The following is a 27,207-nucleotide window of genomic DNA, read 5'->3' as shown; positions in this document are numbered from 1 at the left end:
AATTACTACAAAACAGTCCCTATAGTCATGTTTAGGATCTAAAAGACATTGAATGATGGCCCCCATGAGGAATCTGCCTCCCAAAGATACCAATGTCCTCTCTGACGACCTGTACAAAAGCGCACAAAATACAACGGAGGGTCCCATGGGGATACTTATCTGCCAGTGACTGAGGAAGAGGGATGAACTATACTTCTGACAGACATAACTTGAAGCAATAGCTCAGTACTCTGGCAGGCAGCAAGAAAGTTCTGAAGTACCTTACCGTCCCTTGCGTACCTTGACCTCCTTTGGGATGAAGTCATACACTGGATGTATGGCATGGGGATGGCACCCAGGTTTTGGCATGCTGGCCACACTTACAGCTATCAATGGAAGGATAACCCATCTGTCAGTAATACTGCAACAGTGATCCAAGGAAGGGCATCCAGTGTTACCTGGACCAAAAGGGGTCACCCACAACTATTCTGGAAGAGTCCTTCTGAATCTTTAGAACCCTGGTTTTCAGATAAAAAGTTTTAAAATAAACATTTCCATCCATGTTAATGAAAATGCATCAGTCTTCCAGACCTTTGTGCCTGGAGTACACAACAGAATTTACCTGCTGTGAATGAAGGTAAACAGATCTATTTGAGAACATCTTCAGAGCTGATCATTTCCTGGAAGACCCTAGAGTTCAACTTTCATTTGTGGGCATTTTTCCTGGTCCTGTTCAACTTGTCTGTAGCAATATTCTAACTCCATAGAACATAAGCAGTCTGCAGGGATAGTCTGTGCTGAGTTGCTAGTTCCCAGGTTACCACAGCTAATCTGCGAAGGTGGCTCTAAGTGGGTCTCCCCCCACCCAGTTATGTACCACATTACTATGATGTTATCTGATGACCAGCAGAAGGTCTGAAACTCAAAAATAACTGAAGTTTGAAAGCATTATACCTATAAATTCTTTGAAAGTTGTGTTTCAGTCTGTCCTACTTGTTCCATATACCCTGAACTTGTACCTCCTTGGATAAATTTATCAAAATTCTGAGGCAACTGTGGCTGAGTGAGAAGAAGCTGGAAGGGAAAACCAGAGATCTGGAGTTGAGAAACAACTAGTCCACTCACCACAGTAACTTAACTCCCTTTTCACAAATCCCAGTACTGGAATCTGAAATGGCAGGGGGTGCTAGTGTTGGGACCAAACATTTGGGGAACCACTGAATTTTTATATGAAGTCATGCCACATTAATTGTGAGAACAGTTGAGGCCAAGAAACTCCTAACTCTGGAGATATTTTCTGGCAGTTGGAGACTGGCTGGAGTAGAAGAAATTGCTCCTTGTAAAATTTTACAATGTCCCAAGGAAGAAATGAGAACATTTCTCTATATTCATTTGAAATCCCAAACTGAGAAAAAGATAATTTTCCCAATCTAGAGATTCTTGACAACTTGTAAGATAATCTGCAAACGTAAGGCAAAAATGTGGAAACCCTGCAGCATGCAATGGACTATTACAAGAGCCAGGCATTTTGTAATGAACGGGGTCTTTAAACAAGCCAAAGACAATGCAAAAAATTGAACCAGACATAAAAATGTAAAAAAAAAATAAAGGGATCTGAAACTTGATTACTTGAATGTGATGAGAATCTTTTAAATCCAGAGTTTCTAGAAAACAGAGAGATGGAATTAGATGCAACAAGCTTAAGAGAAAGTATTTTGAATTTTAGGATTTTGATGTAAAGATTTAAAAGTTCCCTCACTGGCACCAGAAAGACTTCTGAATAGATCCCTTTCCCCATCTGATCTGGGGGTAAAGGCTCTACAACTCTGAGTAAACCATTCAATCTTGGAAAGGAGGAAACTGTGAAGTCTGAGAAGATGCAGACGAATCCACTGAAAACAAGCAAGTCCCACTATCAGCTGCAAAGTCTTTGAATGATTCTAAGAACCCAAGTCTCAATCTGCTGCCACGGAAGTACATGAACACCTACACTTTGGGACAGCTTTACTGGAATACAAGGGTGCGGAGGGGGAAAACACATTAAGAGGTATACAGACAGTCTGCATTTTTAGAATGTCTTTGGCTCTGGGACAATCCTCTCTTTTTTGAATCTCCTTAACATTGCTTCCTAAAATTTTGTTCACATGTGCCTTGCTGAGAGTCTGCTTCCTAAAGAAGGAACCTGAACTGGAATGAAAGTCGGTTACATTTTGACATGAGGTTTTAAAAATCTGGGCAACTCCCTGAATTAACACCTTTTTTTATCCAGGGGGACATTCAAGATCTCAGCTTTGACATTCTCCTTTAAACACAGAGAACACAAGTTAGCCAAATCTCATCACTGACCCAGTAATACCTGCTTTAGTCAAACTCATAAGACCATTTTAAAAAGTGTTTGTTTACCCAAGAGAGAATATTAAAGAATTCAGGGGTGTCAATCGACAGAAGGTAGGTCGGCAATTAACGTTCTCATATTACCAAAACAAGGCAGCAGGAACTTGAACATATGAGCCTGACAATTCATTAACCTAAAGGCCAAGGTGGTAGTATAAACTTCCTTCCCAAACTTATCAAATGGCTTTCCCCATCTTTGTCAGAAGGAACAGGGTTAGCTGCCAAAATATGTTTGGCAGAAGATGGTTCTGACACAGAAATCATGGCAGGGTCTGATCAAGGGTTTGATCAAAGAAAACAGTAGGTCTGTGGAACCCTGTATAATTTTATCAGACTTCTTGGGGGTAGGAGGCAAGTTGACTGCTAGAAACCAATCCTTTAATGTTGGAAAGGCAGAAGGAAAGCCGCAGGCTGAGGAAACTCCACTAATAAATTACATCATTTTTGCTGGGATTATAACTCCCCCTTTCTGACAATAGTATCAAAAAAGGATAACTCTTCAGGAGAGGAATCTAAAGAAACATTCCTCAGTATCGGACTCGTCCCCCTGTGGCTTAGGAATTTAAAATAATAATTCCTGCCTTTCAGACTGAAGATTAGAATCGGAGAGAAAAAAAAAAAGCTTTAATTCAAGAAAGACTCAATGTGAAGTTGAAAAAATCTTGGAATAAACCCTTAGTGAAGTCCAGACAATCCTCCTAATCTTATGTGGTACAGGAGAAGAAAAATACCTAAACTTTATATTTTCTTTTCCTGGGAGACACTACAGAAAAACACCGTCCAGAAGACCGGTCTTTCCAGAGAACCATGCTCCTCAGGGTAACTTTGCAGAAGAGTATGGTCTGTGCCCTCTTTCATCCACCCTTTCTTGACTAGGTTAATTCCACTAGGCTTGTTGCCTCCTTTCATGGAAGACCAGAGATGTCATTTATACTAATAGTGGAAATTTGGCGAGGTTATCAGGAAACTTCCCCTACTTTTCTGATAGGTGCCATGGGACCTTTTACATCTAAATGAGCTAATCAACTCATACAGATGGAGCCTTGGTTTAATATCTCATCCCAAAGGACATAAAATGTGATTCTTCCTTGCCTAAAGGAGACGAACAGCTGCAGAGGATGTACCTGTCTTGCAATCCTTAGCTGCTACTTGAACAGCAACACCAGAGGGAATGCAATAAGCACTTCAAGGTACTTGAAACTGCCAAAGCAAAGTCACTCATCCGGGGCTGCAGGGAAGACAAAACTGTCTTAAAGACTGATTGGGAAGAGACTGGAGAAGCAATTCACAAAGCGATGAGAGGAAACATGTACATCTCCCAAATATCCAAGTGTAGAAGATTTGGGATCTTTGGAAGTGTTTACATAGGTATTTTTATATTCCACGTAGACTCCAAAGAAGTTTTCCTCAGGTGGATAGTAAATATTGGGAGGTGTGACGGGCAAGGAAGAGATGGCTGAAAACATTTTTTGGGAGTGTAATGAGCTGGCAGACTTTAGGGATTCCCTGCAGACTGCTCTGTCGGATATGCTGGGTGAGCAGACTGGATTGACTGGGAAGATGATTTTTGAGTTATGATAGAGAATCGGAATTGCCTAGACATACTGCCTTGCTGAATCCAATTACAGTGGCTGTCACAAAAGCAATTACTAGAAAAAGGAAATCGAAGTCTAAACCAACTTTACAAGAAGTTGTGAATATAGTAACAGATAAAACTGGAATTGGAATTTTTAGAAAAGAGAGGGAGCAAACTACATAGGAAAAATGGGAATTGCGGGAACATATGCAGAGCAAGAACAATGAGCCATATAATGCTTAACTGACAATGACTAGATAGATTACAAGTGATGTAGGTTTGCAACTACAGTTGATTCAATGGTGTCTGTGGTGTACACTATCTGCAACTAAAGTTGTCATGTTGCTTGTTTTTCTTTTATATAAATGTAAGCTTGTCTATGTCATATGTGAAAATTTAACAAAGATGTTTGCTGGGGGAAAAAAATGTCTTGAAGACTGGCGAGTTAAATTTTCTGGAAGACTGGGGAAAGAAGAAATGAACAGCCTGAAGTCTCATCAGTGGTAGCCAATTTCAAATTAAAGTTTGCATGACTTGCACTAAAATATGAGCTTAATAACCATATGTAGTCTCCAATGTGAAGTATGTATGCCTGGGTGCTGCTGAGTGGCAACTTGACATATTAAATCTAGATGCATAAAAATGATCCCTGCCTCAAAATGCTATACATTTTACACAGAAAAAAATGTCCTGCTTACCTTCACATAAATTATGGGAATAGTCTGCTTGACTTTACTAAAGTGACGAGCCACACGATACACCGTTTCAGGAACAAAGTCCAGAACCAGGTTCAAGTACACTTCATCCTTCTGCAGAAAAGTAAAGTCAGTCAGAAAGGAGAAAAACACAAATGCTAACAATTCAAAAGCCTTTCAATCAAAAACTACATACACTACCAATTTCATTCATGTCACTGCATTAAGACGTCCAAGTTACCAAAGCATTTAATTATGTAGTTTCACCAACACATGACAGAAAAAGGGAAAATGTTCAGTAATCAAAGGGTTGTAAATCTCATTTTCTCCAAATAGTACAGACCACTAAGATGGCACCGTACCCTGGTTTTGCATCATTCCAGAAAAACTTGAATTTTTCTAAACCAAGTTCCAATAAAACGTCATCTTGAAGAGAGACTTATTGCAATACAGGAAGGTGAAGTCCTACAATCAGCTGTAGGGCAAACAGAAACTGAAGATGTAGCACAAAGGCGTTTATATTACGCTGTCGAAAACTCAAACTGTCGACAGCGTAATAAGACACGAAAATGTCGAAACCCCCGAATATCGAACACAAAAAACCCACCCAAACAATACAAATTGCTCTATGCAGAGGGGCAAGCCCCCCTGCACCCCCACACCCCCTGCTACTTAAATATACCAACTCCGAGATCGCACTGCATTGCAGTAAACGGAAATCTCCCCTTATGGGGATTTCCATTTACACGCGCAAAGACTTTCGCTTTCGACATTTTGGTGCCGACAATATCAGCTTCGATATTGTCTACCTTCAACAGGGTGAAGTAGACCCGCACAAAGTACACTGCCCTCCTGTAAAAGACTTGCATTGTGTTTAGTGCTATCCCAACTTTCAAGACAAATCAAGCCACAAAATGTCAAGTGCCAATACTCCCAGTTGCTGTGTACTCAAGCTGTGAGCAAGCCAAAAATTTCCTTGGTCAGTGCTAAATGCTGTTATAGTGTGCATTAACAGTTTCCAAATATGTTGAGTGCATATAAAAGTCACTACAGCAACTTGAAGTTGCCTAATGTACTCCGATTTCCTATCCATTTTAGCAGAACCTCATTAAGTCTTGGTACAACAGCTAAAGGTGGAGGTGTACATCTACATAAAGGATAAGCACACCTCAAGGCTGGTCAAATAATATTACATGTCCGAGCTACTCCTTGTCCAACAAACCAAGGGAAAAATTCATTACCATATTCTTGCTAGCTACACATCCCCCACTATGAACCAGGGAACCTATACATCATCCCTGAAGTTCTTAGAATAACTCACCATCCAGTCCAATATGACACTCATGGGTGACTAACTACTCCTCCATTAATTGGGGGGGGGGGCATACACAAACACTAACATGTAGGCCCAAAGATATCTTGACTTTGTGAAATCAATTGCCCTGGAGCAGCTACTCTGCACTCCCACTAAGGCAACAAATATCCTAGATCTGCTACTCTCAGATACTGGAGAGTGCTGCACCCCCCTTAGTGTTATGTCCTCAGTAGTAAAATCAGATCACAAAGTGGTCTCTGAAAATAAAGGTAAAACTAGTCCCCCACCTAACCCCAAAAACGAACTTCTCCAAGGTAAATTACCCACTGTTAAGGGATGGTGTAGCTAATTTCCATGCTCGCCCAAATCCAGGAAAACAAAGAAATCTATGCAGAAGCATACACAAAAGCTCTATAGTACCATATAAGCAACTGCATAAAAATGACAGCACTAGACCAAAATAAACCCAGGTCAAACCACAAAAATCAAGCCACCCTGGTGGATCCGTAGTAGGTGGTACAATAAGAAAATATCTTGTCGAGAGGTAAGAGGGAAATGTGCACAACAAAGAAATACGTCACTCAGTCTAAACAAGCAAATCAGGGTACTAGTCAAGTCTCTGAAAGTAGACTTTTGAGGTAAAAATTGCCTCCAAAGTTAAGGACAACCACAAGGCAGTTTTGAGTTACGTCTGCAATCTTAAGAGCAACACCAAACAATGTGCGGAATTACTTGTAGATGGCATCACCTATACTAAGCCAAAAGACATAGCACATCTGCTGGCTGACAAATTCAGCTCCATTTCACCTCCCTATCACCCGCAGTTCTCCCCCAAAAAACACCATCCACCACTCTACCGCCAATCACCAAAGAACAGATTACCACTGTGCTCTCAAGCTAAAAACACGGATTCAATGGGGCCTGACAATATACCAGGTTGCTTCTTAAGGAGTAAACCAGAACTTATCAGGTCCATTAGGATCTCTATTCAACCACAGCCACTGGACTGGCTTTGTCCCTACAGAAGGGAGGTCAGGGACAGTTATCCCTCTGGATAAAGGTGGACCATCAACTGACCTGGGAAATTAAAGACCTATATGTTTGACTAGTCTTACACGAAAGGCCATGGAAAGAATCATCATGGACCGGATAAATAATGGCACAGGAGGCCTGCAAACACTGCATCTGACCCAATTCAGCTTTGTCAAGTGCAGGTCATGCCTACTGAACCTGGTGCATTTCTTTGAAAAAGTCACCAAAGCCATGGATGAGGGTAAAACATGTCGCCTACCTCAACCTGGCAAAGGTTTTTGACACATGTACCCCTCCAGTATTATAAATAAAAACTCTCAAAACTAGGCATAAATCCCTGTGTCACCAGATGGATAGTCAACTGGCTCACTGACAGGACATGTGGTTAAAATGGGTGAATCCAGATCTAGCAAGAGGCCAGTTACTAGTGGTGTGGAATTGGGTTCAGGACTGGGATCACTCCTGTTCAGAATACACTTCTCTGAAGTCAAGGCAAATGTGGAAGGCATCTGGATGGCAAAGTTTGCTGACTGCAAGATGGGGGCAATCAGTGAATCCCCCAATGATCTAGATATCCTTCAAGAGGGTCTAGATCAGACAATGATTGGTGCCAAACAATGGCATAAAACTAAACACAAAAAAAATGCATCATACCTTTTTGGAAGTCAAATACCCCTGCAAATTACATCAACATGCCCCGTTGGGTGGACTCAGGTGAGAGATCTCGGTACACAGATAGTAGCCTGAACTTTTACCACCACATACCCACAGTGGTGAAGAAATTCTTTTATGTGGTACAACTTACAATTAAAAGTATGGCATCCAGATCCAAGGAAATATAATCCTGTTATACTCAGCCCTCATTAGATCAGTAAATAGATTACAGTGCGCCATTTGACATGTATTTGACTAGGCACTTACAGCAGCTAGAGCGACCTCAGAGCTTCCTCAAACAAAATAAACGTGTAAACATGAACTATGCAGATAGACTAAAAGACCTATCCCTTTCACGGTCTCCTACCAAATATTAACTGGTGATCCAGCACTGATGGAGCTGCTACACATCTTCAAGTCAAACAGCACGAGAGGCATCTGATAGAGGGATCTAAACAGTCTGCGGCTCAAACAAAACATGTGGAGAAAGACGGTTTATATCATAACATCGAAGTAGTAAAACGTTGAATGTTATATCGAACCCAAAATAGCGAACACTGAAAATAGCGAAGCTGCAGAAGACTGAATTCTTTCCTAGGGAAAGAATTCGGTGGGCTGTTTCTGCTGCTTTGCTATTTTCTCCACTGTGGTGCGAAGGTTATGGACCGGGTTAATAAGTGTGCGAACAGACCAGGTTAAGGTGAGTGTGGGAATGGGATAGTTAGGACCTTAGGGTTAGGGAGCGGGTAAGGTAAGAGTGCGATAGTTAGGGAGCAGGTAAGGAGTGTGCGATAGTTAAGGACCTTAGGGTTACGAAGCGGGTAAGGCGAGTATGCGATAGTTACGGACCTTAGGGTTAAGGTAAGTGGATAGATGGTGTAAGTACGGTTTAGTGTAGGGTTAGAAGTAGGATTTTAAGTATATATGTGTGGATTACTTTTTTTGGTGTGCTTGCGTTGTGTTTCTCGGAACAGCGAATTTTTTCCCTGGGAAAAAATTCGCTGTTCTGAGCTTTCGATTAGATCACATTTCGACATTCCAAGTTCGAGCTTATGGTGTTCAATATTTTAGGATTTCAATTATGTGATATACACCTGGAGAGAGATGCATCTCAAAGACTGCCCCTTCTTTGGAACACGCTTCCTACTCACATTAAGAAAAGCCCTTCAATGGCTCTCTTCAAACAATTTGTATCACTGGATGGGGAATTGCAAATTCACACCTGGGGTAGTGCCTACGTCGCTTAGAGGCCTTATGTCCTTGGGGGGCAATCTATAAAATACTTGATGTGCAAGCACATATCCAGGTCATCCGCTTGCCCCTAGGGGCCACATACTGGGTAAAAATCGGTTTATATTAGCTAGGCTTGTAAGGGCCCTTGAGCAGTTAGCCTAGCAATCTCCTACGAACTTTTGAAATTTATCGTTACTTCAGGAGTTCGAAGGAGGGTTTTTCTTTTTTTTTTTTTTTTTTTTTTTAAATCTGTCAACTGCTGTTAACTGGAAGAACTGCGGGTGGCAGCATCACCACAGCAAAAACAGGCAGCCCAGTTACCTAGTTAGACCTTTTGTTTACCGGGCTGGGGCTGACCATTTGCAGGCCCAGATGGAGGAGGGACATAGAACAAAACTGTCCAAGTATACATACCTAAAAAGAAACGCTTCACATTCGTCATAACAAAACAAATCTTTCTGCAATTAAAAGTAGCTTCACTTCTTAGTAGCAATACAACAGATCTTTATTGGGTGAAACTTGCATAAATCGGCAGATAAGCGATGATCTTATGTAAAAAAACTAGAAATAAATCTTGCGTTTATATGTATTTCAATAACCAAAAAAAAAAAAAAATCAACATTCTATTTAATTCTATAGAAATGCAAACATACAATTGTGATTGGTTAAAATTTAAATCTCAGAATATATATCAGAATATAGGTGGTTTTAACATAGCAAAATGGTTATATCTTGCTTTCTGCTTCTATGTGATTGAATCGAGTGTTTGCAGGCAGGAAATTCAGTTGTACAACTTGAATGCGAGAACTTGAAATAAATGGTGCGCTACAAGACTTAAAAAATGCACTTATGAGGATACAGTAATAGGGGTCTGAGTTTGGTGTTTTTTTTTTTTTTTTAGACACAAATGTGTACCACTAGGTGTTACTCATCTAATCACCTACATAGGCTAACTTGTCTGAAACATGTACACGATCCACTGCCTGTGTGATTGGATAGAGAAATTGTATGCAGGGAAATCAGAAAGTAAAATCTGACTGGTTGAAAATGGTTTGCTATGGGTCTTGCAACAAACACCAGTAAGGACTTCGTAAATCGGGTTTGTGTGTGATTGGTATTTTTTATATAGAAACTAATGTCCGTTGGTGTGCAGCAGATTATCAATTAAAGAACACATTTTTTAAAATAAATAGGAGAATTTAAATAAGGAAAGCAAACCCAATTATAAACATTTGTGTGTTAAAAATTAATGAAAATAGCTAGTTTGCAGCACTTTCGCCCAAGCTTCTTCAGATCTGCCCATCGGGTGTAAACCTTTTAATTCGAAAGAAAAATTTAGCGCACAGAAGTGCAATAACTAATAACCAATTAATAAGTAAAAAAATTGTATAAATCTCCACCAAAGTCGAACTAAAACAGGAGAGTTCATCTGTCAACAAAATGCGTGGTGATAGAATGTCTTAAGATTGAGGGTTCTGGTGATGGAAATCTGAATAAAGTCCTGGTGGTTTATATGCTTCTGGTCTGATTTGCCATTCTAATTTGATACATCGATATATCTAGAGGTTCAAATTAAGCCCCTGCCGAAAGTAACCCTTTACCTCCGGACACAGATTTCCTCAAGAAAATCTGCAACAAGGTAGGTTAAGTAATCCTCTCCTTGGTGACTACTGATGTTGAAGCACTCTACATAGTGCTTCCACATGACTACTGCATTCAAGCGGCAACAGAATCCCCTTCAGGGCTCACTGGCAGGGTTATATTTAGAGAGACAGAAGCTACCAGCAGACTTCTCTGTGTTCTGTTAAGCAGCAACTTTTTCCATTAATAAATCTTTCTACAGGTAAAAATGGGGTACTGCTATGGGGCAGCTAGGTCTCCCATCCTAATTAACACCACTCTAGGAAAATGGGAGAGAGAATACATACACCACTCCTACCCGCACATGGGTTATTTTCAGATACATTGATGACATTTTTATTTGGGACAGTATGGAGGGCAAGGTTATTGGAATTTTTCAACTACAGTCGGAAATCCAAGAATTTCTGGAGCTTTACAACTTTCCCCAACAAAGACAGTGCCAACTTTCTAGACCTCATATCATCAAAACTGGAAGGCTATGCCTGGCTCTCTAACATGCACCAAAAACCCAGCAAAGTAAACTTACTTTTGCCTGGACAGTATGCATCCATTTCAGACTAAAAGACCTTTTTAAAACCAAAGGCCTCAGGAGTGTGACAGTACAGGAGCGGCCCTAGGTCAACTGGTGCCCTAAGCAAAAGGGCTCCACGGTGCCCCCCAACACATTACCTGGTGCCCCTATCCTGGTCTACCTACACCAAATAAATACTGGAAAAGTGCCCCTGCTAGACCGGCGCCCTAGGCGGCAACCTAGTTGGTCTATGCCTAAGGCCGGCCATGACAGTATCAAACTAACTAAGGGATTTCACCAACAGAGAACCTACAGAAAGATATCCTCACCTGTGGCTGAAGTAAAAAGTTAGTCTTCAGTATGCTTGAACCTGAACAAAACAAACCCCACCAACCCTGAAGAAACCACAATGACAGAATACAAAGACATCTCCATAATAGAACTTACTCCACTGACTGCAGAGTTGCAATAAGACATCATTAAGGACAACTGGGTTATTCTCAAGAATAACCCAACACGAAACCATATGCTACCAGAAAAAAGTACAGCTGTGTACACTTACCATAAATGTAGATGTTCGAGTGTATTCACTGTTGCAGTCATTACATTTGGGTAATCTGCTGTCAGGTTGCCCTCAGTCAGCCCGATTAACAAAGTCTTGGGTCCTGCGTCGGTTGCTGTCCCTTCTTCCATGATGTCACTCGTCAGGGGTATAAAACATGCAGCCGACGCCATTACATCAGTTTTTCTTGCCCCAGATGTCAGGTGCTCCCCAAATTTGGAACAAAATATACACACACATATATATAAGAAACAAAAATATACCTACAAACAAAAGCAAATACACCAAAAAGGCTTTTAAGCATAATAAAAGAAAGAGGTATAGTAAAAGAAAAACAGGGGGCTAGAGGGAGGGTAACCAGTACTGCAACAGTGAATACACTTGAACATCTACATTTATGGTAAGTGTACACAACTGTACTATGTTCATCATGTTTCACTGTTGCAGTCATTACATTTGGATAGATTCCCAAAGCTAAGGTTGGGAGGATGGATTTATACAGCATTAGGACCAGCTATAAGGCCCTGCAAAACAGCAGTGGCAGAGCCAGCTCTGGATTTAGAGAAAATTGGTAAGTGATGATGCTTGGTTAAAGTATGAACTGAACTCCAGGTAGCGGCTTCTAGAATATCCCTGGTAGGAACACCTCTGAGAAAGACTGCTGAAGTAGATGCAGCCCTGGTGGAATGAGATCTGATCCCCTGGGGGACAGATTTTCCATGGTGCTTATAACAGAAATGAATACAATGGCTTATCCATTTAGAAATTATTTGCTTTGAAATAGCCTTCCCCTCTGCCCCTGCAGCAAATGCTACCAGCAGTTCAGATTTTCTTTGAGGTTTAGTCCCGTCCAAGTAGAATCTAAGTTGTCTGTGTACATCCAGTGAATGCAGAATCCGCTCTCCCTTGTTCTGTGGATTGGGAAAGAAAGTTGGCAAATGAATGGATTGATTAACGGCCACACTGGATACCACCTTGGACATGAATGATGGATTGGTCCTGAGTGACGCACTGTCCGCATGAAAGATGAAAGGCTCCATTGTCATAAGGGCCTGTAGTTCAGATACCCTTCTTGCTGAAGTAACTGCTAAAAGGAAGGATGTTTACCAAGAAAGGAATTTTAACTCTGCACTTGCAGCTGGCTCAAAAAGGAGGAAGAGTGAGTTTTTCCAATGCAAAGTTAAGGTCCCAGGCTGGGGTTGGGGCTTTCCAGGGTGGTCTTAAGTTTTTGGCCCCTCTGAGGAACTGCTTGAGCAGTGGATGAGACAGGTAGTTGTGTTGTAATGAGCTGAAATGGCTGAGGCGTGAAATTTGATGGAGGAAAAAGAAAGGCCCTTGTGAAGCATCTCGGTTAAGTATTGAAGAATCTGAGGTAAACTGGGTGTTGCTGTGCCCATCCCTTGAGCTTGGTTCCAGGCACAGAATCTTTTCCATTTTTCAGCATAAGATTTTCTAGTACTAGGCCTCCTTACCTCCAAAATGACATCCAACACTTGTTTACTGAGGGATGGTAATGGAGAGATTAGGTGATTAACCAGGTTGCCAGGTTCATGCTTTGAAGCTGAGGGTGCAGAATCTGGCTCTCCTGCTGTGACAGCAGGGTAGGGGTCTGAGGCAGGTGCGATGGAGCCAGCAGTGAAACTGTGCAAGAGTTGGTACCAGTGTTGACGTGGCCAGTCTGGTGCAATCAGTATCGTCCTTGGTTTGTCCTGTTTGATCTTTAGTAGTACTTTGGAGAGGAGAGGCAGAGGAGGAAAGGCATAACTGAAGATTTTTCCAGTTGAAGGACAGAGAATCCACTTTCCAAGCTTGTTTGTGGGGAGTCCTTGCGCAGAATTTGTCCAATTGGTAGTTCTGGGGGGAGGCAAACAGGTCTATATCTGGGTTTCCCCATTTGTTTATCAACATGTTGAAAGTCTTTGGTTCCAGTTTCCACTTGTGTGGGTCCAGGAGATTTCTGCTTAGTTCATCTGCCAGTGTATTTAGTTTTCCTGGCAGGAATTGAGCCTGTAGATGCACTTAGTCGCTCAAGGCTGTGTTGCATAGAGCCATGGTTAGTCTGCAGAGGGGGGTAAGAATGGGTACCCCCCTGCTTGTTTATGCACCACATAACAGTGGTGGTGTAATTGTCCTGGAAGAATGTGGTCCTTGAAGGCTGTCAGAGCATTCTGTACAGCTAACATTTTTTTTTTTTTATTGATATGCAGGAGCATTTGACTTGGGTTCCATTTGCCCTGAATGCACTTCCCTGCCGGGTGAGCCCCCCCACACATAGTCTGATGGGTCTGTTAGGGTTTGGGCGGCAGGGGGTAGAGTGAATGGTAGTCCCTTGTTTTGGTGGCAGGCCTCTGCCCACCAAAGGAACTCTAACCGTAGGCAAGGTACGATAGGAATCATTGCTTCTAGATCCTGAGAATGTTGACACCATAGACTTTTTAGATACCATTGTAGTTTCCTCATATGCAGTCTTGCATATGGAATTAGTAAAATGCAGGAGGCCATGAACCCCAAGGCTTGCAGTATTTGCCTTGCAGATAGCAGGGTTTTTGTGGCCATTAGTTTGAAGCAAGTTGTCAAATGAACTTGTTTCTCTGGCGTGAGGAAAGCCATCTGGGAAGTTGTGTTCAAGCTTGCTCCCAGGAATATAATTTGTTGACAGGGTACCAGAAGTGATTTCTTTTCGTTTATGGTGTACCCCAGACAAGTTAACACCTTTTGTACAAATGCCAGATGATTCAAAAGTATGTCCTGGCTTTCTGCCTGAATTAGACAATCGTCCAAGTATGAGTATATTTGAATATTTTTTTGCCTGCAAAATGCAATGACTGGAGCTAGGCACTTTGTGAATACCCTGGGTGCAGTAGATAAGCCAAAGGGCAGTGCAGAGAACTGATGGTGCATGTAGCCTGCTTAGAAGCATAGGTATCTTCTGCAAGATTCCCGGATTGGGGTGTGCAGGTAGGCTTCCTTTAAATCCAGTGTTGCCAATCGGGCATCTTTGCCTAGCATAGGAAGTAACTGAAGAGTTAGCATCTTGAATTTTGGAATCACCAAAAAGGTGCTTAAGATAGAAAGGTCCAGGATAGGACACCATGAGTTGTCTTTTCTGGGTACCAGGAAAAGTCTTGAGTAGAAACATTGTCCCCTTTCCTCTTCTGGCACAGTTTGAATAGCCTTTGTGCTTGAGAGAGAGTACTTGCTTTTGAGCCTCTGCCCACTGACTTGGGGGTAGATCTGGCCAACCGTTTGAGGTTGGTAATGTGTGGAACTGAAATCTGTAACCTTGGGAAACTATATTTAAAACCCTTTTATCCTGGGTAATGAGTTCCCAGTTTTTTGCCTGCAGAGCAATCTTTCCCCCTAAAGGAGCAGTCAGTTGAGAAATGCTTGGAAGTTTTAAATTCGAGTCATTGAGACAGTTTACCATAGGGGGGAGTCTTACTACTCCCTGATTTGGAAGTGGGAGCCCCCCACTGCTTAGTCCTGTGCATACCCTGGGACTGAAGCCTGGGTGTTCTGCTGGTTCTGGGTTTGGACTGAAGGCCTGGAAGAGGCAGGAAAAGATCAATTCTTAGAGGGCCAATGCCTACAAAATCTTGAAGGCTGTACTTGTAGGAAAACAGCTTGCATAGATTTAGCTTTTTCCTCCATCTTAAGAACTTCTGCTTTGTTGCAAAATAGGTGGTCCTGATTTAAGGGAGCATCCAACAATTTAGCTTTAACATGATCTGGTGAAGATTGCTCCTTAAGCCAAGCATGCCTTCTAAGTACAGACCCAGTGACAGCAGCCCTGCAAGATGCCTCTAGTGAATCAAAACCACACTGCAAAGTATGCTTTCCAACCTGTTTAGCAGAATGCATTAAATCCTGTAAATCCTTATTTTCAGCACAGTCAGGAATCAACATAATTTTCTGTTTAAGCAATCCAGTAATATGCTGCTGATACTTTAACATATGAAACTGGCAGTTTAAGGCCCTAATGGCCAAAGTTGCAGAAGTGTATACTTTCTTACCCCATCTATACAGCGCCCTATAGTCTCTATCAGAGGAGGTAGGATTTTTGGCAGTAGTAGCCTTAATGCCCTTGGGTCCCTGTGAAATGGTCTCAGGATCCGCAGTAGGATTTTTAAAAAGGAACTTATAAGAGTCAGGAACCCTGTAATATCTATCAGGTCTTCTGGGAGCAGGAGGTAGACAGTCAGTGGCAAAGCTAGATTCCGAAAAGGCATCAACAATGTCTAGTACAGGAGGGATAGCTAAAGGCCTGTGTTGAGACAGGAGTAAGAAATCCCTAAGCCTCTTTTTAGAATCAGAGTAATCCTGGCTTTCCCAGTGAAAGTGCTCCTTAAGAGTATGCAGGGTTTCACCAAAAGTGAAATTCTCTCGGGGGGGGGGGGGTAGAGACCTCTGCATCAGAATCCTCATAGGTAGATGAGGGTAAATCCTGGTCATCAGAGGAAACAAATTTCAGAATCCTGGTCAGAAGTATCATAAGCAAATTCAGTCCTAGGTCTCAGAGGGGGAAGGTTGGCTTCCCCTGATTAAAGTAATAAGGTATTCAGCCATTATTTGTTTTTTAAGCATAGAGGCCTGACCATGCAGTCTGGGCGTCGGTTTTCTAGGCATAGTTCAAGTTTTAGGCCTTGAAAAAGAAGATGGTGTCGGTTTAATATGCAAGTCAGTAGGCCTGAATTTGTCTTTGCAGATATAGCAGGGTTTTTGTGGCCACCTGTTTGAAGTAAGTTACCAAATGAATTTGCTTTTCTGGCGTAAGGTAAGCCATCTGGGTAGTTGTATTCAAGCTTGCACACAGGAATGCAATTTTTTGAGAGGGTACCAGTTGTGATTTCTTTTTGTTTATAGTGTACCCCAGACAAGTTAGAACCCTTTTTACAAACGCCAGATGTTTTAGAAGATTGTCCCTGTTTTCTGCCTGAATTAGACAATCATCCAGGTATGGATATATTTGAATATTTCTTTGGCTGCAAAATGCAATTACTGGAGCCAAGCACTTTGTGAAGACCCTGGGCGCAGTAGATAAGCCAAAGGGCAGTGCAGAGAACTGGTAATGCAAGTAGCCTGTTTTGAAGCGGAGGTATCTTCTGCAAGACTCCCTGACTGGGATATGCAGGTAAGCCTCTTTTAAGTCTAGAGTTATCAACCAGGCATCTTTGCCTGACATAGGAAGTAACTGTTGAAGTCAGCATCTTGAATTTTGGAATGTCCAGAAATGTTTAGAGTAGATAAGTCCAGAATTGGACACCATGATTTGTCTTTTCTGGGTACCAGGAAAAGCCTTGAATAGAAACCTTATCCCTTTTCCTCTTCTGGTACTAGTTGAATAGCCCCCCTGTTCATGAGGGAGAGTACTTGTTTCTGGGCCTCTGCCCACTGATTTGGAGGCAGGTCTGGCCATCTGTTTGGGATTGGCAACGTGTGGAAATGAAATCTGTATCCCTGGGATACTATATTTAAAATCCATTTGTCCTGGGTTATAAAGTTGCCAGTTTCTTGCATGAAGTGCCAGGTTTTCCCCCCCAAAGGGGCGGGTAAAAGGTTAAGTGCTGGGTAAGAGTAAAGGGAAGTCATTGAGACTGCTTACCATAGGGAGGTGTCTTGTTTCCAGATTTGGAGGAGGAGACACCCCATTGTTTTGCTCTAAAAGTCCCTTGTGACTGAAATCTGGAGCCTTTGCAATGTCTGGGTTTGACTTGAGTGGCTCTCGAAGGAACTGGAAAAGACCAGTTCTTCGTAGGCCAGTGCCTACTAAATCTTGGAGGTTGCACTTGTGAGAAATCTTTCACAGTCTGCATAGACGTAGCTTTATCTTCCGTCATTTTTAAAACTTCTTCAGCCTTATTACCAAAGAGACTGTCCTGTTGTAAAGGAGCCTCCAACAATTTTGCTTTAACATGATCAGGCAGAGTTTGCTCTGAGCGAAGCATGCCTTCTTGGCACAGACCCAGTTATAGCAGCCCTGCAAGAGGCCTCCAAAGAATCAAAATCACATTGCAAAGTACGTTTTCCAACTTGTTCAGCTGAATGCAATAGATCCTGTAAATCTTTACTTTCCACACAAGTCAGAAATTAACATAATTTTCTGTTTAAGCAGTCCCATGATATGCTGTTGATATTTAAGCATATGAAATTGACAGTTTAAAGCCCCGATTGCCAAGGTTGCAGAAGTGTAAACCTTCTTACCCAATCTATCCAGCGCCCTGGAATCTCTATCGGAAGGGGAAGGATTTTTAGCAGTAGAAGCCTTAATGCCCTTGGGACCATGAGAAATTGTTTCAGGATCTGCAATAGGATTTTTGAAAAGGAATTTGTGGGAATCAGGAACCCTGTAGTATCTGTCTGGCTTACAAGGAGCCGGAGGCAGATAATCAGGAGCCATACTAGATTATGAACAAACATCATTAACAATGCCTAAAACAGGAGGTATAGCCAAAGGTCTATGCTGAGGTAGAAGAAAATCCCCAAGTCTCTTTTTTTAGATTGAGAGAAATCCTGACTTTCCCAGTGGAAATGTTCCCTTAAGGTATGTAAAGTTTCCCCAAAAGAAAAATCCTCGGGGGAGAAGCAGAAGGAATGGAATCTTGTGCTACAGAGTCCTCATAAGTAGGTATAGACAAATCCTGTTCATTAGAAGAGTCAGAACAGAATCCTGTTCAGAAGATTCATAATCAATTTCTTGCCTAGGCCTCTTAGAAGGGGGGGGGGGGTTGGCTACCCCTGATCAGAGTAATTAAATCTTCAGCCATTTTGATCATTTGTTTTTTAGGCATAGGGGCCTGCACATGTGGCCCAGGCGTCATTTTTTTAGGCATAGGTTTAGATTTTGGCCTTAGTTTTGAAGATGGTGTCAGTCTAATATACAAATCTGTAGGCCTGAAAACACCCTCAGAAGCCGGTGCCTGCACAGCGGCTCTGGACCCATCTAAGGTAGAGACATCCGCGGGTTCCATAATTGAAGCATCTCGCGGCATACCGGACTCCGAATGGGTCTCAGTAGAGGCCTGCGAATCAGAAGTAGCAGTTATCAGGGGCTGCGAAAGTGCCTGAGTACCGGCGAAGTGGCGACTGGCTTAGGAGAAGAGTAGTCAGTTTTGGACCTAGACGGCCTGTCTGTCTTTCTTTGCGTTTTTTAGATATTCCATTGCTAACAGACGACATTTCTGGATAATTAAAGCATGAGCCAAAATATTTAGAAGCAAAAATGTACCAACTTTTAATACTGCGTTGATTAAATTTAGCACAAAACAGACAGCAAGGTACGTTGTGGTCAAGGCCTAGGCAAGGAATACAGTACAAATGAAAATCCTTATGAGGTATTTGCTTCCCACAAGTAATGCAATTATTAACTTTTATTGACATCGGTAAGGAGCAAGAATTTGTTTCCCCAATGGGGTACTTAGCTTTTTAGTTGAAGACTTAGGTTCTGAAACTCGAAAATGAAAATTTCAGGAGTCGACCGGCACTTCTGAACTGCTTCTGCTTCGGGCACCATGCGGCAAGAAAGACTGATGTAATGGCGTCGGCTGCATGCTTTATACCCCTGACGTCATGGAAGAAGGGACAGCAACCGACACAGGACCCAAGACTTTGTTAATCAGGCTGACTGAGGGCAACCTGCCAGCAGATTACCCAAATGTAATGACTGCAACAGTGAAACACGAAGAACATGGAACGTTATGGTGAGTACATAACTTCTTTTGGTCTTCAACCTGTAGACAGAGTCCCCAGCTATTAAACTCCTGAGAGGCCCTCATGGAAGGATATTCCGAAGCACCGTGGAGCCAAAGGATGCTCCCCTTCTAGATGTCAAATCCAATTTGTGATGGAAAATAAACCTATGAGATTAGGACCAAGTAGCTGCAGAGCAAGTCATCCAATGATACCCTAGACCAGAAAGCTACAGATGTAGCCATGGAGCTAGTGGAATGAGCTCTAACCTGACCTGGAGGAAACATGCCTTTGACCTTATAGACCTGCAGGATGCATGAAGAAATCCACCTAGCTACAGTGACCTTGGAAATAGGTTTGCCCAAAAAGGGTCTACAGAATGAAATAATTGATCAGATTTACAACATTTTTTTGTCCTGTGTAAGTAGAATCATAATAGTCTGTGAACATCCAACATGTGTAGTTTGTATTCCATGTTGTTGGTAAAACTGGGAAAGAACACAGGCAAATTTATAGTCCTATTGATATTGACTGGTGATGCCACCTTAGGAAGAAAAGATGGGTTGGTTCGAAAGAAAATAAGAAGTGATGTACCTACCATAACGTTCCATGTTAGTTGTCTTCTTCTCGCCTTCTTTCTTGCTGGATGGGTCCGGAGCCGATCCTCGGCTCCGACTCGGCCAATACTAAAAGCTCGAGAGCTAATTCCACCGGCTCGAGGCTCCCCTATATCCCACAATGCTAGGCGGTAACTACTCAGATCTCGTTTGGTAGCTATACCAAGCAATATTAGTCTCCAAAAATGGAGTAACAAATTTCAGAAGAAACAACACAAAGAATTCCGGTCGGTCTGTCCAGGCTTGGGGGAAGGAGGGAGGGACGCAAGAAAGAAGGCGAGAAGACAACTAACATGGAACGTTATGGTAGGTACATAACTTCTTAATGTTAAGTTGTCAATCTCGCCTTCATTCTTGCTGGATGGGACCGCGTCCCTAGCACCTTATCCCGGGTGGCCTATCGGAACAGACTCTTGAGAACAGTGGAACCAAAATTGGCATGGCTTCTGGAAACCATGTCCAATTTGTAATGTGAAATGAATGTATGAGGAGAAGCCCATGTGGCTGCTGCACAGATTGAGTCTATTGGCAATCTGTCCTGAAAGGCTATGGATGTAGCTAATGCCCTGGTTGAATGAGCTCTAGGTCTTGAGGGTAATTTTTGATGGCTGATCTCATAGATGAAAGTAATTGTAGAAGTGAGCCATCTAGACAGAGATACTTTGGTAACTGGAAGGCCCAATCTTCCTTCTGCATATGACAGAAACAATTGATCAGATTTCCTGAGTTGTTTAGTTCTGTCTAAGTAATATCTCAGTTGGCGATGAACATCCAAAAAATGCAGCTTTTGCTCTGATCTATTTGAATAGTTAGGGAAAAAAACGGGGAGATCAATAATCTGGTTTAGGTTAATTTGAGAAGAGATTTTTGGTAAAAAGGATGGGTTCGTCCAGAGAGATACTCTGTCTTTGTGAAAAACTAGGTAAGGAGGACGACTGCAGAGGGCTTGGAGTTCTGATACTCTCTTCGCTGAAGTTATAGCTACCAGAAAGTGTCTTCCAGGAAAGCAATTTCAGAGAACATGAAGCCACTGGTTCGAAGGGGGGAAGAATTAAAGACGCCAGAACCAAGTTTAAATCCCATTGAGGCGGAGGGTCTTTGATTGGAGGTTTGAGAAGAAATATACCTCTTAAGAAGGCCTTACAAAGTTTGTGAGCCATAATGCTGGATTCTGAAACACCCACATGAAAATTTGAAATGGCAGCCAACTGAACTCTAATGGATCCTAAATGAAATAGTTCCGCCAGGAAGTCTAAAATGGACTGGATAGGTGCAGTAAAAGGATCAATGTTTTTCGATGATGCCCAAAGGGAAAAACGTTTCCATTTACTAGTATAAATCTTCCGGGTAGAGGATTTATGAGAGGCTATCAATATATCTCGGATCGAGCGAGATATTGAGGGAAGCCTAGCTAAGGTAGGAATTGGAGAAACAAAGCTGTGAGGTTTAGGGAAGACAGAGATTGGTGCAGCTGACCCGACTGATGGGTAATGAGATCTGGTACTGGGTCCAGATGCCAAGGCTGCTCCAAAAGGTAACGATGAAGAAAGGGGAACCATATCTGTCGAGACCAGTAAGGGGCAATGAGGATCATAGTCACTCTCAAGGCGATGGCTTTCTGAATTAGTTGAGGTATCAGTGGAAAGGGGGGAAAGGCATACAGAAGTCCCCGGGGCCAATCGTGGACTAGAGCGTCTCTGGTGGGAAGGCCTGGTAACGGGAAGAGCGTGAAGAAGTCTTGACACTTGCTGTTTTGGGGAGTAGCAAAAAGATCGCAGCAAGGATGGCCCCATCTTAGAAATACCTCTTCTAGAACTGATGTCTTTAGAGACCACTCGTGTGGCATGAGAATTGCTCTGCTCAACCTGTCTGCAATGACGTTGGATTTCCCGGGGATATGCGTCGCTATCAGAAAACGTTGAGAAGAGATTGCCCATTGCCAAAGTCTGAGTGCTTCTCGACATAAAGGGTATGATCTGGTTCCGCCTTGTTTGTTGATGTACCACACCACGGACATGTTGTCCGTTTGGATTGCAATAGTCCCTTTGGGAAGAGAGTCGTGAAAGGCTTGCAACGCTAAAAGCACTGCTCTCATCTCTAGGACATTTATGTGCAAGTGGCACTCGAAGGGTTGCCATGTGCCCTGGACTGTCCTGCCCTGATAATGCCCCCCCCCACCCGATCAGGGAGGCATCTGTTGTCAACGTGGCAACTGGAGGGGGGAGAGTGAAGGGTCTTCCTTGGAGAAGTTGAGGTGACTTGACCCACCAAGATAGTTGATTCTTGCATACTTGAGTTATCAGTATGGTATGGGACATTGGGAGTCGTTGAAAGGACCATTGGGTAAAGAGCATCCACTGGAGGATCCTCATGTAAAAGCGAGCTAAGGGGAGAAGGGGAATAGCTGCTGCCATGAGTCCTAGTACCTTTAACACTAATCTGGCTTTGACTTTGACCAATTGCAACAGAAGGGATACTTGGTTCCGAATGTCTAAAACCCTCTGCTCTGTGAGTGTTGCTGAAAGAGTCTGTGTAGCTAATTTGGCGCCTATGAAAGTAATAGACTGACAAGGCGACAAGGCAGATTTTTCGAAATTTATTGAGATGCCTAGAGCTTGACAGGTTTGCATGGTGAAATTCCTGGATAGTAGAAGCTGATGCCTGGTGGTGGCCGTAAGGAGCCAATCGTCCAGATATGGAAACACCTGGAATCCCTGGCGCCTCAAGTGAGCCGTGACCACTGCCATGCATTTGGTGAACACTCGGGGGGGCTGTAGTGAGACCAAAGGGCAGGACTCTGAACTGGTAGTGACTGGCTCCCAGCCTGAAGCGGAGAAATCTCCTGGAGCGTCGGTTCATTTTGATGTGGTAGTACGCATCCTGAAGATCTATCGAGCACATCCAATTGTCCTGACCCAAGAAGGGTAGGATGGACTGTAGCGTGACCATCCGGAATTTTGTTTTCTTGACAAACTTGTTTAAGTGACTGAGATCTAGAATGGGCCTCCAGTCCCCTGTTTTTTTTGGTACCAAAAAGAATTTGGAGTAGATTCCGGATCCCTGCTGGTCTGCTGGGACTGGTTGGATGACTCTAACAGCAGCTTTGAGACTTCCAATGCTGCTTTTTCCCTTAGACCGGGTGGAACATCTGGAAGAGATTTTTTTGGTTGAGTTGGAATGTGAATAAAGGGAATTTTGTAACCCTCGGATATGATCGACTGTTCCCATTTGTCTTGAGTTAGGGAAAGCCAGGCTTCTGGGTACAGTGATAATCTTCCCCCGACTGCCTCCGAAGGTGGACAGCCGGGCAGCCCCTCAGGGGTGCTGAAAGGGTTTGTCAGAGAACACCTCTCTGCTACCCTGGTTTTGCGGACCTCCTCTGCCTCTGGGGCGGCGTCTAGTATTATTCCCCCCTCTGCCTCTAGAGGGGAATCGGCCTGTCGTCAGATGAGACTCCTGAGATTGTTTCCGAACCACATCTTCCTCCCTCTGACCTTTGGGATAGGGTCTAGAAGGGTGGAAAACGGACTCCTACGGCAGAGAGAGTCTTACCTTCCACCTCGCACCTGGTCAATGTATCCTTCACCTGTGGACCAAACAAAGATGATCCGTCAAAGGGGGAATTGGTGAAGGACGCCTTGAAAGGGTCCGCAAAGTTGCACAGTCGCATCCAGGCGTGCCTTCGTAAGGCAATGCCTATGCCTGCAGATCTACTCGCTCCATCTGCTGCGTATGAAACCAGTCGCATGGAGGAGTTCACAATTGAATTTAGGGTTGCCAACTGGGAGTTCATAGTGTCTTTGAACCCCTCAGCTGTAGGATACTTCATCAGTTCACCCATATCCTTGAGTAAATCTCTTTGGAGACGAGTGAAGTGGCATAAGTAGTTCAGCAACCGCATAGAAAAGGTCGTTGACGAAAACATCCGCTTGCCGTATCTGTCCATGGTCCTAGATTCTTTATTAGGAGGATGGACAGGAACAGAAGGATCAGCTAATTCCTTCTTTGTGGCCGCAGCCACCACCATGGCATCAACCGGGACACCTTTGGATAGAAACTGTTTGTCTGAGGGAGCAGTGATAAATTTGGATGGTCTCCTAGGGGTGGGTTCCACTGAGTCAGGAGCCGTCCAAGCCTTCCTTGCCACCACTTCCATAAGGGGGTCAAAGGGAGGGGACACCCAGGAGGTAGAAGGGCAAGAACCAAACGCCTCAAGATACACTGACTCATCCTCCGAAGGGTTAAGGGCTGGCCAATTTCCCCTCTGAGTATTTCTAGGATGTCCGCAAAGGAGACATCCTCAGAGGGGGAACGAGGGGACCCTTCGGATTCCTCCAAGTCAGTGTCAGAGGTGATAGACTCAGGGGAGTCAATGTGCTTCCTCTTGCACTGCCTCTTCCTAGGGGGATCTCCTGCAGGGTCAGGAGAGACCTCGGAAGAGGAGGAAATTCCCAATGGGGAAACTTGAGGAGTTGGTTCTCTACGGTGTGAGACAAGGGGGTGAGCAGAAATCTCCGCAGGCACTGTAGTAGGAGGAGCTGAGGGAACAGACTGCGGGGCAGAACCCGGTTCTAGCATGCTCCGCATGACCTCGAAGGCATCCCTGTCAGGCAAGGTCCGACGCCCTCGCTCCGAAGAGACAAGGACCCCTCCCGGCACCGACAGAGACGGCTCCGAAGCTGATGTCGGAGCCGAACTCACCAGCGCCGAAGCCCCGAGAGGGAGAGCGGGGTCGGACAAGAGTCCAATGCCACTCGCCCCCTCGGAGCCGACGAGGGAAGCCCGGCGCCGAGATCCCTCCAAAGAGGAGACCGGAGCAGACGACGGAGCCGAAAAAGATGGTATCGGATCCGACGCACCGACAGTGATGGCTCCAACAAGCCCTGGCTCAACTCAAGGAGTCGGAGGAGGAATGTAATGAGGGATGGGAATAGCCAACGACTGATGAGTCGGGCTATGGAGCATTTGGGCCAGTGCCTCGGACTTAAGAAGTCTACTCGCCACCCTCTGCAAATCATGGTCTGACAACCTGGAAGACCGAGAAGAATGTGATTTGTGACTCCGCTCCGAAAGTAGAGGAGATCCTGGTGCCGAGTGTACAGAACCAATTGAGGGGGACCTGGATCTCTTTCTGTGAAATGGCTCCGATAATGGTATCGGAGCCGATGGGGACTTACTAGCTTCGGCTCCAGCCGGAGCCGAAGTAAGTAAGAGTAGATCCTATAGAAGGATCTCGATCTCTTTAGAATGTGGCTCTGATAGTATCGAAGCCGATGAAGACTTAACAGCCTCGGCTCCAGCCGGAGCCGAGGTAATAGTTTGAGGCCCAAAAACATCGGCTCCGGCCGGAGCCGATGTCGGAGCCTGCTTCGACATTACTACACAGTCGACTCAGGAGCAGGAGTCGACTGTTTTGAAGCCTTCGAAGGTTTTCCCGAACTAGACTGAGTCGGGGGGCCTTCAGGCTTTAACAAACCCCTTAGAATGAGTTTGTTCTTGCGCTCCTGCAGGACTCGAGGGCTGAAACCATGGCAGACAGCACATGAGTCCTGCAGGTGCACAGGCCCCAGGCAATACACACAAGAATTGTGACCGTCTGTCAGAGACGGTTTCTGACAGCACGAGTCACACTTCTTGAAGCCCGAGACCTTTTCCTTAGACATTGTAGGGAAAGTGCCTGACAACAGCAAAAAAACACCACAGACACACCCTGTATAAAAGAGTTATTTTTAATTTAGCTAACAATCAACTATTAACTAAAGGCTAAAAAGCCAGACACACACACACAAGCCCTTACTGACAAAAAGAAAACTAAACTAGTCACTGAAGGACTGGGGGAAGGGAAGGGCCCAAGGCCTACAAGATAAGGGGAGAAGGTAAAGGACTCGACAAAAAGGGGTCGAGAGATCTAAATTTAAATTAAACTAAAAGGGCTAAGATATGAACAACAAAAAGGGGGTTTTAGAAGTACCTGAAAGGTACTGCCTGAGCCAGTAGAAGAGCACCTCGTCAGCTATAGCGGCAAACGAGATCCGAGTAGTTACCGCCTAGCATTGTGGGATATAGGGGAGCCTCGAGCCGGTGGAATTAGCTCTCGAGCTTTTAGTATTGGCCGAGTCGGAGCCGAGGATCGGCTCCGAACCCATCCAGCAAGAATGAAGGCGAGATTGACAACTTAACATCTATCTTTATAGAAAATCATGTATGGGAATTTTATGGACAAGGCCTGTAATTCCAAAACCCTTCTAGCAGAGGTAATAGCGACCAGAAAGGCTGTTTTCCACAATAGAAATTTTAGATCTGCAGTAGTGGCAGGCTCGAAAGGCAGGGCGACCAGAGCTTGGAGAACCATAGTAAGGTCCCATGGGGGGGGGGGACAGGATCTTTGACCAGGGGGAGCATAGCAAAGCAGTGCCTTTAATAAAGTCTTTACAAAGTCTAGAAGATGCCAAGGATGCAGAATTCTCACCCACATGAAAATGAGAAATGGCAGCCAACTGAACTTTGACAGCAGAAGAACTAGCACCATGCTGGAAAATATCAGCTAGAAAATAAAGAACGGAGGAAACAGGAGCCGTGAATGGGTCTACACTCTTCTGTGATGCCCAGAAAGAAAAACATTTCCACTTGCTGCGATAAACCTTTCTAGATGAAGACTTGTGAGCAGTCACCAAAATAGACAACTGAGGAGGAAAGTGCGGGGAGTCCTAGCAATTACGGGAACTGTAGAAGCCAAGCTGTGAGCTTCAGGCTGCCCAGACTCGGATGAGGCTCCCCCAATGGATGTGAGATTAGATCCTGAATGGGATCTAGGATCCAAGGTGCAGCCAGAAAATGAGACCAAAGAAAGGGGAACCAAACCTAGCAAGGCCAGAATGGGGCAATGAGGATCACCTTGCTCCCCAGTCAACAAGCTTTCTGCAGGAACCTCGGGATGAGAGGGACTGGCGGGTAAGCATACAGAAGACCAGGAGGTCAAACATGAGCATCTCTGCTGCACTTCGTGTTGGAATGAGATGCGAAGAGATCGCAACAAGGTTGACCCCACTCACTGAAGATCTGTTCCGCTACTGATAGATTCAGAGACCACTCGTAAGGCATCAGTATGGTCCAACAGCCTGTCCGCTAGAATATTGGACCGTCCTGGAATGTGCATTGCGATGAGAAAGCGACCGATGGAGATCGCCCATTCCCACACTCTCACGGCTCGCAACAAAGGGGATAAGATCTGGTCCCTCCCTGTTTGTTGATATACCAGACTACTGACATGTTGTCTGAGTGAATGGCAATCGTCCCCAGAGGAAGAAAGGCA

General features: G+C 44.0%; 1 protein-coding gene across 1 annotated transcript in view; it reads right to left on the bottom strand.

Moving 5' to 3' along the window:
• Positions 1-27,207, bottom strand: part of GSK3A (glycogen synthase kinase 3 alpha) — a 1,198,873-nt gene that overhangs the window by 751,449 nt on the left and 420,217 nt on the right. The window contains exon 4 of the mRNA XM_044079420.1: positions 4,648-4,758. Within this exon, the coding sequence (XP_043935355.1) occupies positions 4,648-4,758 (111 nt within the window). The remainder of the gene's footprint in view (positions 1-4,647; positions 4,759-27,207) is intronic.

The sequence above is a fragment of the Protopterus annectens genome, chromosome 8.part0 (genome assembly GCF_019279795.1).
Source record: "Protopterus annectens isolate FY-2018-M chromosome 8.part0, PAN1.0, whole genome shotgun sequence".
Lineage (NCBI taxonomy): Eukaryota > Metazoa > Chordata > Ceratodontiformes > Protopteridae > Protopterus > Protopterus annectens.
Note: the sequence above shows the minus strand (reverse complement) of the source record. Positions and strands in the feature narration are given on the sequence as shown.